This window comes from Narcine bancroftii, chromosome 1, assembly GCF_036971445.1.
Source record: "Narcine bancroftii isolate sNarBan1 chromosome 1, sNarBan1.hap1, whole genome shotgun sequence".
Taxonomy (NCBI): Eukaryota; Metazoa; Chordata; class Chondrichthyes; order Torpediniformes; family Narcinidae; genus Narcine; species Narcine bancroftii.
In genome coordinates this window covers 446,016,024-446,035,276 of record NC_091469.1, presented here as the reverse complement: position 1 = coordinate 446,035,276, position 19,253 = coordinate 446,016,024, and the positions used below count along the sequence as shown (strand labels likewise).

Sequence of the window (19,253 nt, the reverse complement as noted above, 5' to 3'; positions counted from 1 at the left end):
GCATGGTCCTTCACTTTGGTGGAAGGAATAAAGGTGTAGACTATTTCCTAAATCGAGAGAAAGTTCAGAAAACTGAGGTTAAAAGACTTGAGTCCTAATGCAGGGTTCCATGAAGGTTAACTTGCAAGTTAAGTCAGTAGTCAGGAAGGCAAATGTAATGTTGATATTTATTTCGATAGGTCTAAAATATAAAAGCAAAGATGTAATGCTGAGCCATATTAAGGTTTTGAGCAGTATAGGGCCCCACATCTAAGGAAGGATGTGCTGGCATTGGTGCAGGTCCAGAGGAGATTTACAAGAATGGTCCAAGGGATGAGGGGGTTAGCATAGGATGAATGTTTGGTGGATCTGGCCATGTACTCACTGGAGTTTAGAGGAGTTGGGGGGTGGGGGGAGGAAGTCTCATCAAAACATTCCAAATATTGAATGTCGGACACCCACCTACAATGATCTTGCTTTAATCCCATTTTATTCTCCACATATTCCCATTCAACTTCCTAAGCCCCCAAGACTTTATCATATGCCTACCCACCAAGGATAATGTACTGTGGCCAATTAACCTATCAATGTGAACAATTTTGGAGAATCAGAGGACTGCAGATGTTGGAATCTTGAGTAATGAGAAGCTGGAGGGACTTTGCCAGGTCAGACAGCATCTGTGGGGAGAAATGGACAGTCAACATTTTGAAGAGTCACAACCTGACCCCCAAGTCCCTCCGGCTTCTCAGCGTTTACTCAAGATTCCAACATCTGCACCCTGAGAAAATCCACATCACTAGGAGAAAGTGCTTGCTTCATTCACACTGCCAGTACAAGAAGTCATGAATGAACCAGATCACTGGAATCTATAACAGCAACTCTACTAACCGTGTTGCCCTGTAAATTCCCAACGGGTGATGAAGTGTTCTGACGTGTTCTATAAAATGTTGTACTATTTATTTTAAAATGATTTATTATCTTTTGGGAGGCTACTCCACACTTCTAGTGAGTTGCATGGAATTGAACCCATGTGTTTGTAACTACCATGGACCACAGAGCTTCCAAAATGTTTTCTTGTTCAGATGTCCACTGGAGGCAGGACTGCACAGTAGCAGCAACGTTACGATACATGAATGCGATGAAGGGTCTGAAGTTGTGGGCTTCTTTGAAGCGTTAGGAAGGAGAGATCGAAAAGCCTATGACTGCATGTTGCAAGGTAACCAGGCAGCTCACGTTTATGAAATATTTTTAAGAGTTAGGATTTGGAAGTCAAGTCTTTTTCTGTTGATTCCAATGGGAGACCAGAAAAAACGAGCCCGGTTTGCACTGTATGGAACAGCAGAGATCAGTTGCCCAATGTCATAGTATAAAACATAGTATAATATGTGTCCAAACTACAAGAGGGGATGTAACAATTGACTTAATTTGCAGAAATCTAAATTGATGGTGATTAATATTTTTATTCTGATCAAATGTGGGGTGAGTTATTATAGATAATATATTTGTATATAGTATGTACAAGAATTTTTTTTAAAACTTATTGGAGCTTTATAAACAAGGGTCACTCTGCAGTCAATTGCAACTTGGTATCGCATTTCCAAATAATTTTTATAGCATAGTGAAATGCCCCAAGTTATTGCACAGAGGTGTAATCAAACAAAAATCAACACTCCAGGTCAGAAGAGGAAGCTGTGAATTCAAAGCACTGCTTTGAGTTTGAGACTGGGTGTTATTGGTTTTTTAAAAATATTTTATTTAAAATTTTAAAACCAAACTACATTCAAATAGAATGGATTATATAAAAAGAATATGTATGTATGTATGTATATATGTTATTGCAATTCTCAACCATTTTTCAGCTATGTTCCTCCTAAGACTGCTCAAAGTTTATGGATCCCCCTCCCTGTGAAGCAGTCAAATTTTGTTTTTTTTTCCATACTTCTTTCCTGTTGACTAAATTTTAATAAAAATATTGAAAATATTTATGTGAGGTGAAAAGAAAACAAGGCTGTCAGTTAAATGTGCTGCGGCTTCCAGGAGGGCCGCAGGGCTCACCTTCAGAATCACGAAATCAGAGGTTCAAAACGGCTATTCTGATGACAGCAGAATACACTCTCAATGTCCAAAATTGCTGAAAAAAATAACTCCTTCATCTCATTTTTAGGAACTTGCTGCCAACAGTAAAGTAATTTATACAAGAAATGCTTTAAGATTTTAGCTGGAAGAAGTGGAGGATGTTGATAAGGTTCATTTTCTTTTTCTGAAACTGTGCCGTTAACTTTATTGGCCCTGTGGTTTTCTGTTACTTTTTGAAATGCAAATATTTTTACCCCTTGAGATTGAAAACTAAGTGCACAATTTTGTTCACAGATCCAGGGAAATTCAACTTCACTCCTCGACTCTTTCTCCTCAGTAGTTCATCTGGAGAATTCATTGCCACTGAGTACTTGTATCCTGCCAGAAATCCTGATATGGTTAATTCAATGCCATTTTTGCAAGAAGATCTGTACACTGCTCCACAGCCAGGTTTGTTGATCCACACAGAAAATTTAAACTACCTAAAGGACTTATCCAATTTTAGTCATTCAGAAAGACTTTCATTGGGATTAGAACTGTAGGTAAGAACATTACAGCACAGTACAGTCCTTGTAGCCCAAAATGTGCCAAATTAAATAAACCTACTCAACAGTCCAAACCTTCCCCCAACATCCATAACTTTCTATTTTTCTTCAATCCATGTGCCTGCCGGTGTTGTAAAAGTCCCAATTGTACCAGTCTCCACCACAGTGCATTCTAGGCACCCACTTCGGTGTGTGGTGGGGGGAGGGAAGTGTCGTGAAATCTACCCTAAACTTTCCTCTGTCAACCTTGCCTCATAAGTCACATTCTCTAACAGCCTGGTAAATATCCTCTGCACCCTCTCCAAAGCTCCCATATCCTTCTGTATTAAACTGAACAGAATATTCCAAGTGTGAGCTAATGAGTTTTATTGAACTGCAACTTTAAATTTTAAATTTAGACGTACAGCACAGTAACAGATCCAGCCCCTTAGCCCCCTAAATACACCAATAAGCCTACAACCCCTGTAGCTCACTGCTCTTTAACTCCATCCCCCAACTAATGAAGACTAGCCTACCATAAGCCTTCTCAACTACCCTAGCAACTTGTACAGCGTCCTTGAGAGATTAATAAATTTGGGCCCCAAGGTCCTCTGTTCTTCCTGCCATGAACCATGTAGTCCACCTTCAAGTTCAGCCTTCCACAGATAGTACCTTGCAGGCAGAGATGATAAACAAGATATAGGGGCCATTATTACTGATGTTTGGAGTGAAGATGTGTGAAGTACAGCAAGCTTGTAGGATGGGAGAGGGGATTGATATTTCTTGGTTTTGCATGACTACATTCAGAAAGGTGGAATAGTTAAATAGAAAATGGGATTGAAAACACAGAATGGACTGCTTCAAGCAACCAAAAAGACCTTGATTTTGAGCTTTCTGTTCAATGATTCCATACAAGAACTAGTGCTAATAAAAACTTTAGTAAAGATGGTAACTATTAATGTTTAATATCTTTGTAAAGTTTTTATATGGTGCTTCTGAAGGTTAATAGGATTATCGTATGCTTAAAATGGGCTTACACCAGTTGGTTATACATCTAAAATGGTTGTGGGAAGAATGTTTTTCACTGAGGCTTGGTTTTGGGCCCAGTGAATACAGGGTCTCCCCGGAGCCCTCTGTGAAGAGTCACCAGCCCTGACACCCAAAGAAGCCTAATCTAAAATGGCTTTATTTACTGTGTAGCATTGATTCACTAAGTGTTCGAAACAGCATGAATATTTAGATTCTGAGCTCCATCTTCTGCTACTGTTTAAGTAGTGTGGAGTGGAAAACTGTTTAAAAAAAAAATCAAATTAATTGGTTTTGCAAATTAATTACATTTATAGTTGAAAATGTGTACATTCATTATCACAAAAAAAATTAAAATTCTAAATTTATTTCATAAGATGAAATACAATAAATCACACTATATATGGTCACTTTTAAGGAAGGAAAACACAAATGAACAATTATGTTAAAATTCAACCGATCTGGAAGATATTTTAATAAACTTTAATGCAATGTGCAAAGAGCATTTCATTCAAATCATGTATTCAACAGTGTGTATTGTTATAACAATTTATTTTTCTGCAAGAATAATGAAGGTAGGATATTCATCAAAGCAGATTATTACTGTAATGCATTGGAATTGTTTCAAAACAGAATATGGCGTTAATGCAAATACTTTCAGGTGAAATACAAAATTGAAATCTGCTTACAATCTGTATTGTGTGAATAGTTTTATCAGGCCTTTTAACAAATGATTGCTCTCTGTTGACAGATACTATTTGATATAATTCCATCTCTCACTGACCAATTAGGAAACCTTTTGCTTTAAGGAATTATTTTGCTTTAAATTCCAAGAGGTCTTCAATGCATAAAATGCTGGTGTATTCTGTCTGCAGCTTTATTCCTGGTGGACAATCACCATGAGGTGTACCTCTGGCAGGGCTGGTGGCCTACGGAAAATGAAATTACAGGATCTGCCAGGATTCGTTGGGACACAGATCGGAAATGTGCAATGGAGACAGTATTACAGTACTGCAAAGGTACATCGAAATATTACTCCTTGCTGTGGGAATTCAGTGATTTAATCTGGACATTCTAGTATATGGGGAAATCAGTGGTTTTCTTTAGCTACTTATTAATGCTTTCCTCCTCTTGTCTAATCTACCAACATTTTTGTAAATTAGCAACTTATTTTGAATTATTGGTGATAGAAACAGTTATTATGTAGAGATTGTGCTATTATTTTGAAAATGTGCCAAATTACCACACCAGTTTAAGACTGTACCAGTACAACCTGATGGAACATTGTTCTCTGGTCCTCATTGCAAAACAATGCAAATACATAACACATATGCAGAGAAACTGTACATACACAGAACCTATATAGTGTACATGCCTTATATCCATATATTAATAAAAAGAAGCTGTTCTAGCAGTTCTGCAGTCATTCGGCAGTCTCTCTGCCTGTGGGAAGAAGCTGTTTATCATCCTGGTGGATCTGGCTCTAATACTTCTGTATCACTTTTCCAGCAAGAATACCTGGAGGTTCCTGTGTGTCGGGTGGGGGGGGGGGGGTGGGAAGAGGGGGAGAGAAGAGTAGGGAATCTTTACAGATATTGTGAGTTCTTTTTAAACAATGATCCCTGAAAATCACATCAACAGAAAGAGGGGCGGGGAAGAGAGAGAGAGAGAGAGGGAGGAGGGGGGGACACTTTGGTGAATTTGCTGCTACTGTGATCCAGTGGATTGTTCTCTGATCCAATGCTTTACAACAGCCGTACCACACTGTGATGCAGGAAGCCAGGATGCTCTCAATAGAGTTCCTAAAGGAAGTTGACAGGTGGTAGCCTTGTCTGCCTCTGCCTTCAAAGGAAGTGCAGTCGTTGTTGTGCCTTCCTGACCGGTTTACCGTAATGTTTCAATATTTACAATAATAATTGGGTCAAGCGTCAAGAATCATTTGACAGCAAATAATTGCTTTGCTCACTTACAAAAGCAAGCGTTTCTCTGCCTTTTTATTTGCAATGTTGTATGCAACTGTGGTGACCCTTTTAAATTATAATACTAAAAGTGTAACAGTAATTCTGTGACTTTCTGAAATACAAATTAATTTTCTCCACAAGGCCAGGCTAAGTACTTTTTGGTCAACACTGGGGAATACAGAACAAGATCTAATATCATCTTCTGTTTTGAACATAAATCCCTTATCCCTTAGCACACCTTCAATTGCAGAAGAATGTCTTAATTCAGGTTCCTAGAAATACAAAAGAACAAAAAGAGACCCTTATCTTCATCATTGCTAGCCGTGTCTGAGGAGAGGCAAAGTCTGGGTAGGCGGTCAGAATCCTCTTCCCAAAGTAAACATGTCAAATTCTCAAGGATATGCATTTAAGGTGAGAGGGAAGAAATTATAAAGGAGACAATGCAGGGCAGTTTTCTTTTCTTGCACAGAAACTAGTAAGTGCCAGGGTAATGGTGGAAGCAGATACATTAGTAATGTTTAAGAAGTCTTTACCTATTAGAGAGAGAGAAGGGGAGGCAGGGAATGGAGGGGGTTAAGGAATGTTCAAACAGCAATAGCAGTGATTTAGCTTAGTTTGGGATCATTTTCAGCCCAGACATTATGGGCTATTTGGTTGAGGTGCATAGCATTTTGCTGTAAGATCAACGACCTTTCATCTAAAACCAGGAACATAGACCCAGTTGGTCTTGCAACAAACTTCCCATTCCCATAATCCATTCAATAAACCTTTATTGCATGCTCTCTATTTTAAGTATAATGTAGCATAAGGAGGCCAGACCAGTACACAATATTCCAAATATATTCCCAGCAGGACTTTGTATAATTGGAGAAGCTATCTCTACCCTTTCACTTGGAATAAATTAGTACCTCATTTAGCATTCAGGCAGCGCTACCATGAACTGGAGTGCTGGTGAAATTGATGTTGAAGAGATCAATAGTAGTTGTAGGGAGTTGTGCCAGGAACCTGTCATGAACCCCCTGCCCTCTTTGTTCCTATGCCACGACACTGAGTGAAGGCTAGACCATTAAAATGCTATTTAATATAAACCTTAGACAAGGCAGAAATAAATAAAACTACAGCTGCTGAAACTGAGACAGAAAAGGCTGGAAGCATGTGTGAAAAGAGAACCAAAGCATAAAGGGTTTCAACCTGAAGTTTTATTTCTGTTTCTCCATGGATGCAGTTGGATCTTCTGAGTGTTTCTAGAATGTTCTGATTTTATTTCATCTAGGTAAAGTCAAAATATACATAATACTGAGAGCTGACTAAATTTTCCTTCTTATTACAGTTGAATATTTTGTTTTGTGATCTTTGATTAACTTGTGTTAACTTTCCATTCCTTAATAACAGTAAAGAATCCTAAGAAGCCACCAAAGTCCTACCTGATACATGCGGGTTTTGAACCACTCACCTTTACTAATATGTTTCCCAGTTGGGAGCACAGGGAAGATGTTGCTGAGATCACCGAAAAGGTAAAGGGCTTAATTAACGTTTTTCTCTAACTATCCCAGTTGCTGTACATTTGATTATTCAAAATTCATCTTTATATTTTTGAAATTGTTTTTTACTCTAGGAAGCTGAAGTCTGCAATAAAATAATTTTGGTGGAAGATGTATTGCACAAGTTGTGCCAGACGCAGTACCCACTGGCAGAACTGCAAGCCCGCCCATTACCAGAGGGAGTTGATCCATTGAAGCTTGAAATTTACCTGACTGATGAAGACTTCCAGGTAATTTGCTGCTCTAATTCTCAAAGAACGATTAATTAAGGGTGTTTCTAGGCTTTATTCTTCCTTCCTCAACCTTTCATCACATATTGTGGACCACTGTCTTCCTTTTGCCTTCACATTAATACAAACCATGCACTTTGGTGATGCAGCATCTATTATTACACACTGGACTGCACAGTTAACGTAGCAGTTAGCACATTTCTATTACAGCACCATCGATTCTGGTTTGAATTTGTTGCTGGCTGTAAGGCATTTATATGTTCTCTCTGTGTCCTCATGGCTTTCCTCTTGGTGTTCCAGTTTCCTCCCATGTTCCAAAATGTATTTTGTAGGTTAATTGGGTGTAATGAGGTGCCATAAGGTTTCATTGACTGGAAAGTATTCTCTGCACTGTGTCATTAAAATTAAAATTTCTACATTGCTGGCCTCCATGTTCTCATCATTTCTCTCATCACCTTTATTTATTGTTCATACCATGTTCACACAGTAAAGACTAGATTTTAGAGATGTAACTCCATTAAGTCTAGTCATGTAATACCTTCTGCTAAGTAGGATTGTTGCTGGAGTTATTTTTGACCACAAAATGTAAGGTTAATAACATCAGTGCTTCTAACTTGTTTTCCCACTGCCGTTGCTGTCAAAGCTCTCAGCCACATCTGCTCCATTTCCTGCACTACTTCCCTCACCCTCTTCTCCACTAAATGCAAGGATAGGGTTCTACTTCCCCTCACCCTCCACCCTAACCAGCCTCCAATTGAATGAACATCCACAATCTCCATCACCATCACTGAGAGTCCATCACCAGACATCTTCCACATTCATTATTCAGATGGGGCTGCTCCCTCCATGGCCTGGATCTCTGAGCAATAGTACATGGAAGTTCATCCTGATGAGCAGGAAGTGGTAGACTAATAAGGCTGGCGTTTTCACATTGAAATATAGGATCTTGGGGAGCATTGATTGGTTGTTGACTCACATGGACCACAAGCCCATGAATGCCTTGAGGTGCAGCATTGTGGATAGTGATTAAGAAGCCTTACAGGGTGCCTACTTTTCACAAGCCAAAGTATAAAAGAGCAGTAAGGTTATGGTACAAATGTATGAAACATTGGTTAGGTCATAGCTGGAGTATTATGTATAATTCTGGTGGTCACATTTTAGTTGGAGTGTGAGTGCACTGGAGATAGTTCAAACAAGATTCATTGGATTGAGATTTCATTTATGAGGATAACTCGTATAGGCTGAGTTTGTTTTCCTTGAAGTGGGGGAGACAAAAAGGAAGACTGGTTGAAATGTACAAAATTGAAGCCGATAGTAAGGGACCAATAGCAGTGGTGTAGAAAATCAGGTTTATAGAGGATCTGAGAGGGTTTTTTTTTCACCTCTGATGGATGAAATCTGGAACACACAGCCTAACAAAGGTGGGACATAGGTACTCCCACAATGTTTAAGTGTTTGGATGATGACTTGATTCACCAAGGCATGGAGGGTGGTTAGAATACAATCTCATCTACATTGTAGAAGCCAAAGACAGTTGGGATGACTGCTCTACAAACACTTTCATTCAGTCCGCAAGGATGGTCCTTTTCATTTGCCTGAAACTTGAACCCTCCAACCCATTCCCATGCCAATCTCCTTCTTTGGGCCCTCTTGTACTGTTGAAATGAAGCCAGATGTAAGCTTAAAGAATAGAACCTGAAGTTCTGTGTAGGCATGTTTGCAGCCCAAGAGAGATGTTGAATTCAACAATATCGGAATACCTGCCTTTCCTGTTTCTATCATGATTGGCCAGTTCTGATCCAAGATTATCAAATTATGACCTTCACCGAGCCTTCTCTCTCCACACATATTGCCTGGCCTGCTAGATGTTTCATGCATTCTCATATCAAATTCACAGCCACTGCTATGTTCTGCAGTAAAACACAAAAGTCTGGGGACACCATGATTGAAATAAAAATACAATGCTGGACAAGCCGTGTACTTTGTATAGCAAAGATAAGGGCGCAACCAAAACGTTGGTTGTTTCTTTAACGTTGGTTATGTAAAGTATACTGTTTGCCTTGCTGAATTTTTCCAGCATTGTGTTTTTGCTCTTTTCTACATCTTGCAGTTCAAGAATGATTTTCTTCTTTCTCTATTTCTCTCTTGTGTTACTGCTAGATAGACCATTTCTGATAAACAAGACCACCTTATACTTGTGTAACCTCACTTGTCCTGGTCTCCACCCTATGTCAGGCATTCTCTTTGTTCTCTCTGCCACTCCCTTTTTCCAGAACTGCAAAATGCACACTTTTCACTTACCCAGTTCTCATGAGTTATCAAACTGAAATGTTAACTTTCTCCCTCCACAGAGGCTGCCTAACCTGTTGAGTATTTGCACCAGTTTACATTTTAATTTCTGATTTCCAGCATCTACATTTTTTTGTTTTGAGGTTTTTAAATCCCCGTGCTGAACACAACAGTATAAGATTCATTTAAAGATGTGTGCGACCAAGGAGGTTTCTATGCCACCTTTGTTTTTCTGTCCAATTATTAAAGTGACTCTAATATAGGATCTGTATGTCTTTTTTTATTTAAAAAAAGGTTTTAGATATGGTATTTTCATTTCCATGTTTGTTTATAATTAAATGTGCAGTTCCAGAAAGATTGCCCGCTTAAAGTTGATACCGTTTAATGATCCATCCAAATGTTCTTTGTGCTGCACTGCACCAGTTTCCTATGTTTTTGTTAATGTTTTACATTTCATTGGTGATTAACTAAATTTAAGAGTTAAATCTCCCTGTCTATTGGCTCATGGATTGGGCAGACAAATTACATTGATTGTGGAGTGTTGAATTTTTAACCTGCATTAAATTTAAATTTATTTTCTCAGAAACCTCAGGGTTTGATGGGAGTCAGTGGAAGAAATTAATGAACAGTGTTGAGGACCAGAGTGTGAATGGACTAGGTTGGTGGGGCTCAAAGACGTAGGGCCTTGGATTCAGAATGTACTGAATCTGGCTGGAGGTGAGCAAGGTGATAAATGGGGTCAATGTCGAGGGCAAACAGGAAAGTGTTTCAACTAGTTGATGAGCCGGATAAAGGGGTCAGAACCAAACTATTCCCACTTGAAAGCCAAGTATTAGGTGAGAAGGAAGAGTTCTCCGAACTGAAGTCTACATACGCCAAGATTTTTACGCTTTTGTATGACTATTGAAACGTTAGGTGAATATGGAATGTAAAAAGGAATATATTAATCAGATTCTGTAGCCGTTAATTGCATTTGCTTTGGATGATCTAGAGATGAATCATTTCCTCCAAAGAGCATGCACAATAAAAGCATGAGTGGCGATTGAGTTTTAAGGGAATGGGAAGGGCAGCTACAATTTTTCTCAGATAACCTGAATTTTAACAACATCTCAGTGATTCTAGCCTCGTGAACCAATGTTGTGACTTTGGTGTGAGGTGTTGCATGTTGTATTTAGGTTTCCAATCCACTCTCTATACCTGGCTGTTTTATTGCCCATTAATCATGGAAGGAAACCCTGAGACCAGATGCATTTCCTCTGCCTTCAGACTGTTACACCAGTTGAAAGGAACTGTTCTCTCACATTTCCTGGTTCAGAGCCAATCTTCTGCTCTACTTTTCTGTGCAGTCTCATGAGATAGCACCACCTCTTCTCCTACCTCCAGCTAAATGGAGGTAAACAAGAAGACTGAGGAAGGGAAAGAAGCTAAGTGGTGATAAGAGAGGTGATCCAGCCCCTTCTCTTATCTTAGACCATCTTTCTCCGCCCTCTGTCCCCTTCCCCCATCACCTTTCAGTCCTTCTCTCTTCTTCCCCCTCCCACCTCTATTCAGCTATCACCTAGTCTGAGCCCTCCAACATCTGGACCCTTATTCTGGCAACTGACTGATTTTCAGCAAACCTGAAGAAGGGCTCTGGCCTGAAACGTTGACTGCCTATAGCTTTCACAGAGGCTGCATCACCTGTTGAGTTCCCCTGGCACTTCTGTGCATTTATTACTTCCACCAACAGTCCTTCCAAATGACACAACAATTCCTTGCAGCTCCAATTAAATATATTGTAATCGGTGCTCATGATGCAAACTCTGTACACTGGGGAAGCCAAATGCAGATGGGAACCTGTCCATTCAGCCAACAAGGGTGACCCTGAGCTTTCAGTTCCCAGTCATTGTAATTCTCCATTCCAGTTTCTTCATGTACATCTCTTCCATTCCCTACCCTACCACTGGATTGAAGCAGAAGGTAGGGGTGGAGAGATGTTTCTCTGATTGAAGGCATGTGCCCAGTGATGCGCCACAGGGGTCAGTACTGAGATTACTGCTGTTGGTCATCTGTCATCTTGGAGGGCAATGTAGATAATTTGATTAGTAAATTTGCAGATGGCACCAAAATTATAGTGGACAGTGAGGAATGGTATCTAAGTTTACAATAGGATCTCGATCCATTGGGAAGGTGGGCCAAGGAGTGGCAAATGGAATTTAACTTTGACAATTGTGAGATGTTACTCATTGACAAATCAAATGAGGGCAGGACTTGAATAGTGAATGGTAAAGCCCTGGAGAGTGGTAATAGTACAGAGAGTGAGAGGTACAGGGGCATAGGTCCTTAGAAGTGACAACTCAACTCAGATGGAGAAGGTGGTGGATAAGGTGATGAAGAAGGCATTTGGGTGGGGTATAAAGTTGGGAACTTGTAACTCAACTATCACCCATTCAAAATCATGAGATGAGATGAAGAAACATGAGGTTGGTGCTGGTGCAAGTTGAAAACAGACTGCACATGTGCCTCAATAGCTATTGTTTAAAACCAAACAGCTGGAAGAACTCATCAGGTCAAGGGTTGGTGGGAGAAGGAATTGGAAATGTTTTCCTGTGCCAGGTTTCAGCTTCTTTGTGATTTTTTTTTAATGGATGGCCTGGATGAGGAGGCAGAAGGATGGGCCTGTCAGTTTGCAGATGGTGTAAAGGTTGAAGGAGTTGTGGATGGAGCTGAAGGTTGTTGAGGGTTGCAAAGGGTTGTGGACAGGATGCAGAGTTGGGTAGAGGGGTGGTAGAAGGTTACAGGGTATGGTACTTCTTTAAGGAATGTATGGGTTGGCACCGTGTCAAGGGCCAAGGGGCCTGTGTTGTGGTGTTCTGTGTTCTTCAGTCTCTTGTGTTTCCAGATTTGTCATTGTGGCAGGATTTGGAATCAATTTTATCATCATTATTTCTGATGTGTTTGATCAATTGAAAAAGAGTTTGGTCAATCTCAAAATGTCTATTATTTGTTACAGTACAGTGCAGGCATTTTGGCCCATGATGTTGCGCTGACCTATATAAACCTATTCAACAAACTAAACCTTCTCTAACTTCTACCCATAGCCCTCTATTTTTCTTGCATCCATGTGCCTGCCAAATCCTCATTTGAATGTCCCTATTTTACCAGCCTCCATCATCACCCTGGCAATGCTTTCCAGGGATAATGCCAGATTCTGCCAGAATGGAGCAAAATTACCAGCATTCCCTTTCTCAGTCAATATTGGCAAGACAAAATAAAAGTTTTGCTGTACATCTGGTAATATTCATTCTCTGAGAGAAGTTCTTGATGTTGATATGAGCAATACTGGAGATGTATTGTTACATGGCACTGTCAACCCTTATCCGATGAACACTATATCTCCAAAAAAAAGTCTCATCTTGGTTACATGCAAAATTTGTCAGCATCTTTGTAACAACACAAGATATCCTGGGATGATTTGTTTGTCGCCTTCCTCAACGTTACTTTGGTTCTTGGGCATTCCAAATTTATCCACTCTTTTCTCTGAGATTGTAACTGGTTTAGATAGGTTGATGGTTTTCAAATGGTTCAGGGACCTAGGAAAATGGATTTAAAATTTTGATCAGAAGAAACAAAGGTATGTGAGGGGCAGCTTTAAGTAGTTATGATTAGGAAAAGTGGCTCTAAAAATTGTTGGACAAGATTTGGTCAGGGGTTTAGAACATAATTGCACATTACAGGCTCTTCAGCCTATGTAAACTTATCCCACAACATTCTAATTTTTCCCTACCTCTATTTTTCTTTCATCCATATAAGATTCTAAGAGTCTTTAGAATGTCCCTTTTGTACCTCTTTCCTGATGCCATCCACCCCATCTATGTCTCCCATAATCCTGCAGACCACCATCAAGTCTCCTCCCATCCCTCCATGCACCACCACCTCCAGTGATGTGTTGTAGGCATCCATCACTCTCTTGTAAAAGTCTTGCCTCTGACACTTCCTCTAAACTTTCCTCCACTCCCCTTAAACCAATGTCCTCTGGTATTTGTGATCGTTGCCCCAGGAAAAAGGTGTTGGCTGTCCACCCCTATTCTATGCCACTCATAAACTTGTACACTTCTATTACTTCACTTCTCATCCTGCATTACTCCAGAGAGAAAAGCACTAGCTATGTCATGTGACATGTTTTCCAATCCAGACTGCATCTTAGTAAATCTCCTCTGCACAACCTCCAAATATTCTACATCCTTTCTGTAATGAGGCAACCAGAATTGAACAAAATATAGAAGGGATTTGGACAGACAACTAAGGGAAGATCATTTGTAGAGCTGGGGAGAGAACGGAGAAATTATGTTGCTGTACTAAGAACCAAGATAGACCAAACTTGTGCTCTGCTTCAAACGTGCATAATTAGTTTAGAAATCTTTAGAAACAGATTACAGCTGAACTAACCAAATTATACCTTCACTATGCATTTGGTCATCCATTTTTCAAGAATAAAATGAGACCACATCAATAAAAACTGCAGGCGCTGGAAACCTGAAACAACAGAAAATGCTGGAAATTCTCAGCAAGTAATAGATCATTTGTTGAAACATTTCTCTAATTTTCTGTCCACACTGCAGGAGTTACAGCATGAAATCAGTCCTTCAGCCCCACTTACCCAGACAGACCAAAATGTCCCTCCCACCTGCCTGCCTTAGGCCCATTTTCCTCAAAACCTATCATATTCTTGTATCCATTTTTTCCTTTAAATGTTGCATTTGTACCTGCCTCCAGCACCTTTTCCAACAGCTCATTCCATACACCCACCACCCTCTGCTTAAAAAAAAATTAACCCATCAGATTCCTGTTAAATCTCTCCCTTCTCACCTTGAACCCATATCCTCTGGTTAGGGATTCTCCTACTCTGGGCAAAAGTCTGTATTCAGCTGATCTATTTATTCCTTTGTGGTTTTGTACACCTCTGTGAGATCACCCTTCATCCATCTCCAAGGGATAAAGCCCTAACTTGCTCATCCTCTCTCAATAGGGCTTTTTACACAGAAATCCCACAATATTGTGGAAAGAATTCCCGTCATTAGATTTCGGATTAATTGTCAGAGTACATACATGGCATTACATACAATCCTGAGATTCCTATTTTCTGTGGGTGTTCCAGAATTACCACTAGTTGGTTGTGCACAAAATACTGGACCCAGTGTAAAAATGTAAACAAATAAAGGAAATGTAAACAGATAATAAATGTAAACAAACTGTACAATACAGAGAGAACAAAAGAAAATCAATAAAGTTAATAAGTAAGAGTCCTTAAATGAGTCTCTGATTGAGTTTGTCATTGAGGATCTGATGATGGAGGGGTAGCAGTTGTTCTTGAACTTGGTGGTAAAAGCTTGTGACACCTATACCTCTTTCCTGATGGCAGCAGCGAGAATAGGGTGTGTGCTGGGTGGTGAGGGTCTTTGATGATTGCTGCTGCCCTCTGACGGTAGCATTTCCTGTAGATGTACTCAATAGTTCGGAGGGTTTTGCCTTTGATGTCCTGTGCTGTATCCTCTACCTTTTGGAGAGCTCTGGTGTATTGGTGGCCCCATCCTAGACCATAATGCAGCTGGTCAGCTCATTTTCCACCACACATCTGTAGAAATTTGCCAGGGTATCTGGTGTCATATCAAACCTCCTCCGCAAACTCCTGAGAAAGTAGAGGTCCTGTCATGCTTTCTTCACGATGCCATTGGTGTATTGAGTTCAGGAAAGATCCTCCAAAATAGTGACTCCCAAGAACCTAAATTTGCTCACCCTCTCCACCTCTGATTCCCCCAATAATCCCTGGATTGTATATCTCTGGTTTTCCTTTCCTGAAGTCAACAATCCATTCCTTCATTTGGTGCTGTTGGTGACACCATTCAGCCAAGTTTTCAATCTCCATCCCGTATACTGACTCATCCTCTTCCTTTGTACAACCCATTACCATGGTATCGTCAGCAAATTTGTAGATGGTGTAATTGTCATACCGAGCTACAGAGTCGTAGGTGTAAAATGAGTAGAGCTGGGGGCTTTAAGGGTTATTAAGCTGGCTTTTGTCGTTTACACTGAACTAAACAACCAGCATAATGTCGGGTCAGTGTGTCCTTTTACACAACAAGCCAGCATTCTGGGAGCAAAAGAGACAGGACTTGTAACACAACAGCATCACAGTCTAGTATCACACATTTGATGGCATGTTAGACCCACTTTTTTTCCCCCAAAATATGGCTCAAAAATATTCCCCTGGGCTTGTATGCGAAGTTGAAATTAAGATGATAATGGTGAAAGAGACAGACAGTAATCATCCATCGCTGTATGACTCGCTAGCATCACTGCTATCTATCATTGGGGGCTGGGCTGGTGGCAGGCTGTTTGGGGTGTGGGGGATAGTGGGGCAGTGGGATCAGTGTGAGGGCTGGTAGACTATCGGGAGACTTCCGGGCGGCCCACTGTTGGTCCCTTCACTGGTCATTGTTTTGAAAAAGTGTCAGGTTTGAGTGAGATGAATCTGGACATAAGGGTTTGCAATCAAATGTTATTTTTATTATCACACCATTAATAGAAGAGTGTGGGAAAATCGTAGCAAGAATAAAACCCACACCAGCACAATTTATAAAAGATCGTGGGAAAATCTACTGCAAGTATTGATCTACAGCAGTGGATTTCAAACTTTTTATTTCCATTCACATACTATCTTAAGTGATCCCTTACTAATCACCGCTATCTATCATTGAGGGGGGTGGTGGTGGCGGGCTGTTGAGGGGAGGGTAGTGAATTTCAGACTGTTCAAGCTGAGGACCAGCTTGCTCACAGCACAAGGTGACCAGGGGCAGCTTAGAGCAGGGCGGTGGGATCAGTGTGGGGGCTGGTCTTTGATCAGAATGCCACTCCCTAACACTAATCTCTCCTTTAATATCTGAAGGTCTGTTATTGACTGTCTTGAGCATTCACACCCTCCTTCTGTAGAGTTCCAGATTCAGTCCCCTTTGATACATACTTCTTATCTTATTCATGAATGATCAAGCCACCCCACATCTGTTCTGTCAAAACCATGAATTATATACTTATGAATTAACTTGTTTCTCATTCTCCTCCCAACAACACTGCTTCACTCACCTAACGAAACAGTGAGTCTAGTAGAGGTTGCATCCCAGCTCATTTTGTCTCCAGCTCCAGCCATTTCATCCACAGCTCATTTCAGTCTTCTGCATTTATGGGAGTGTGCATAGACATCCAAGATAGGCTAAACCCCAAGTGCCTGTTCGTCGGGTATTCCCTAGTGAACTATTCGCTGTCAGCCAGATCAACTCTGCTTTTTTTTTAAACTTTTGCTGTATAATTGCAGCTCAATCTGGCAGACCTGGTGTCAAATCAATGATGTTGTGGAAATTATACTTTGCCAGGTTGATGCTGCACCCAGCCACAATTTGTGTATGCCTTCACCCCTCTCCATGAGCAGCCCACAGCAATACTAACATTTTTTAGCTGGGTGATCCCAACTACTGCCAGGCTTCCATGACTGTTTCACCAAATGGAGGGGGCCAAGAATGGCAAGTGGGTTTCAGACTGTTCAAAATGGGTACAAACACACAGACCAGCTTGCTCACAGCACTAGGATCAGTGTGGGAGCTGGTGGTGGGTTGTCGGGAGACTCTCCTGGCGGCCCACTGTCAGACCACGCACTGGTCCCACCATCTTGCTCTCTTCCTCCCCGAACCACGTCCCGGGAGAGAGCGGGGCAGCAGGCCGCCGGGAGAGAGTGCGACAGCGGTATTATTATTAAAAAGATTTTTCCTGTCATGTTTGGTCCAAGTTTTAAATGCTTACATGTAAATACACTACAAAAAAATATGGTACACATATATATCCTTTCTCATCGTGGACCCATGCTGCCAGGTCACCCCTTTTTACACAGACGGCGATTTGGAACTGTTACTATCTCTGCTGCCAGGAACTTAAAAGCCGGGACTGGAATGACCCCCCCCCCTCCCCCCCCCATTCTGTGTTCATACCTTTTATACAGAAGGCATAGTGCAATAAAAGCACAAATTCCTGGACTGAAGTGGCTGTGTAAAAGGGGTTATCTCAGACCTCTGAGACCTTGTAAATCTGCTCTGTAGCTTCTCCAGCTTGGCATCTTGCCAATAGCTTAATTTACAACCTTCATTTACTGAAACAATATTTAATTAACAGTAATGACACCAATCTCCTTTGTGAGAATTGCAAAGCAATTTTACTGCTGGACTAGCAAGTGAATCAAGTTCAATGCAATGATGTGTTCTTTTACAGATCGCACTGGAAATGACAAGGGAAGAGTTCAGTGACCTGCCCTCCTGGAAACAAGTTAAACTGAAGAAAGCAAAAGGACTGTTTTGAGTAAATTGTTGTACTGAATGTTTTATTTTTGAGTAAACAAAATGTATTTAATAATGGAGCTTTTGCAGAAGATCATTTTGACATCTGTGGACTGGTCAGTGGAACACAGTATAAAAATAAATTGCACATTCAGGGCAGTGATGCCTTTTTTGTGGGGGGGGGGGGTTGGAATCTTGTCAGTTTCTGCATGTTGAGGGGAATTCTATGGGTTTTTAAACAGTGTTGACATAATGAGATAGTGCTGTCATGCATTTGACCTCAATGCACATGAGCAACAGATGCTATTCAGCCGTTTCCTGCCTATATATCTTGAAGGCGATATATTTTGTAAAGTGTTACTTTGTGTGTAGCAGATAGTAAATCATAAAGAGTTTATATTTATATAATACAATATGAAAGTGACTACACTTTAATGACTAAATATTTAATTGTTAATGACATTATATTCACTTTAGACAACCTTTGCATTAACCAGAAATTACAATAGCTAGTTGAATCAAGCTGCTTGTACTGAAATATTGCCACAAACAGTTTTTTTTTTGCATTCTGATAATCAAGCTGGTTTACTTCAGGCATTGAAATATGCCATCAGTACTTTTCAGTGCTGTTACGAATAATATGGGATATGAAGTAATGGAAGAACTACGCAAATCAAGTAACTTTTTATGTGAATTTACAAAATGTATAGTGCCTTGCTTTTGTGTACAGTTTATACTACATAGCAGATGTCTGATTTTTTTTGATGGAAGCAGGTATTTAGAAGAAAAAGCCTCATTCAGTTAACTTATAGAGCTGGAGACTTCAGCATCTCCATTTCTAATACTCAGTAGCCTAAACCTTTTTGTGATACAGATTAGAAAAATAAAAGTTGACGAATCAATTTGTATTTCCCGAGTATGTTTCTCTGTGGCTCATTCTCAGAATGGTTGAAAAGTTAAACTAATCCTTTAGTAAATCCAGTGCAGTCGGGAAACATTCTTCATAAAGCTGAACACTGGAACTTACCAGAGGCAATTGATCCTGATCAAAGTACGATCACCAGAAGAATGTTCCAACTCCATTCTTCTCTCTAGCGACTACATTTAGCAGCCACTTACCTGAAGTGACTTTAGTGAAATGCCCTAAATCCTCTACAGATGCAAATATAGCAGTCACTGTCTTTAGGCATTGGTTCTGTGAAGACCTTTGAGAGAAAGAAGCAAAGCAGTGTTCAAAAAGTTTCAGGAGGCTTCTAAATTAGAAGGCAGA

The 19,253-nt window shown here is 40.3% G+C and overlaps 1 protein-coding gene across 3 annotated transcripts in view; it reads left to right on the top strand.

Annotated features, from left to right (window-relative positions):
* Window positions 1-18,891, top strand: part of svila (supervillin a) — a 241,297-nt gene extending 222,406 nt beyond the window's left edge. For all 3 annotated transcript variants that reach the window (XM_069914482.1, XM_069914483.1, XM_069914484.1), the window contains exons 36-41: window positions 1,062-1,195; window positions 2,350-2,505; window positions 4,481-4,624; window positions 6,959-7,080; window positions 7,182-7,337; window positions 17,919-18,891. In XM_069914482.1, coding sequence (XP_069770583.1) covers window positions 1,062-1,195; window positions 2,350-2,505; window positions 4,481-4,624; window positions 6,959-7,080; window positions 7,182-7,337; window positions 17,919-18,005 — 799 coding nt within the window. In that variant the 3' untranslated portion in view covers window positions 18,006-18,891. The remainder of the gene's footprint in view (window positions 1-1,061; window positions 1,196-2,349; window positions 2,506-4,480; window positions 4,625-6,958; window positions 7,081-7,181; window positions 7,338-17,918) is intronic.
* The last annotated feature ends 362 nt before the right edge of the window (window positions 18,892-19,253 follow it).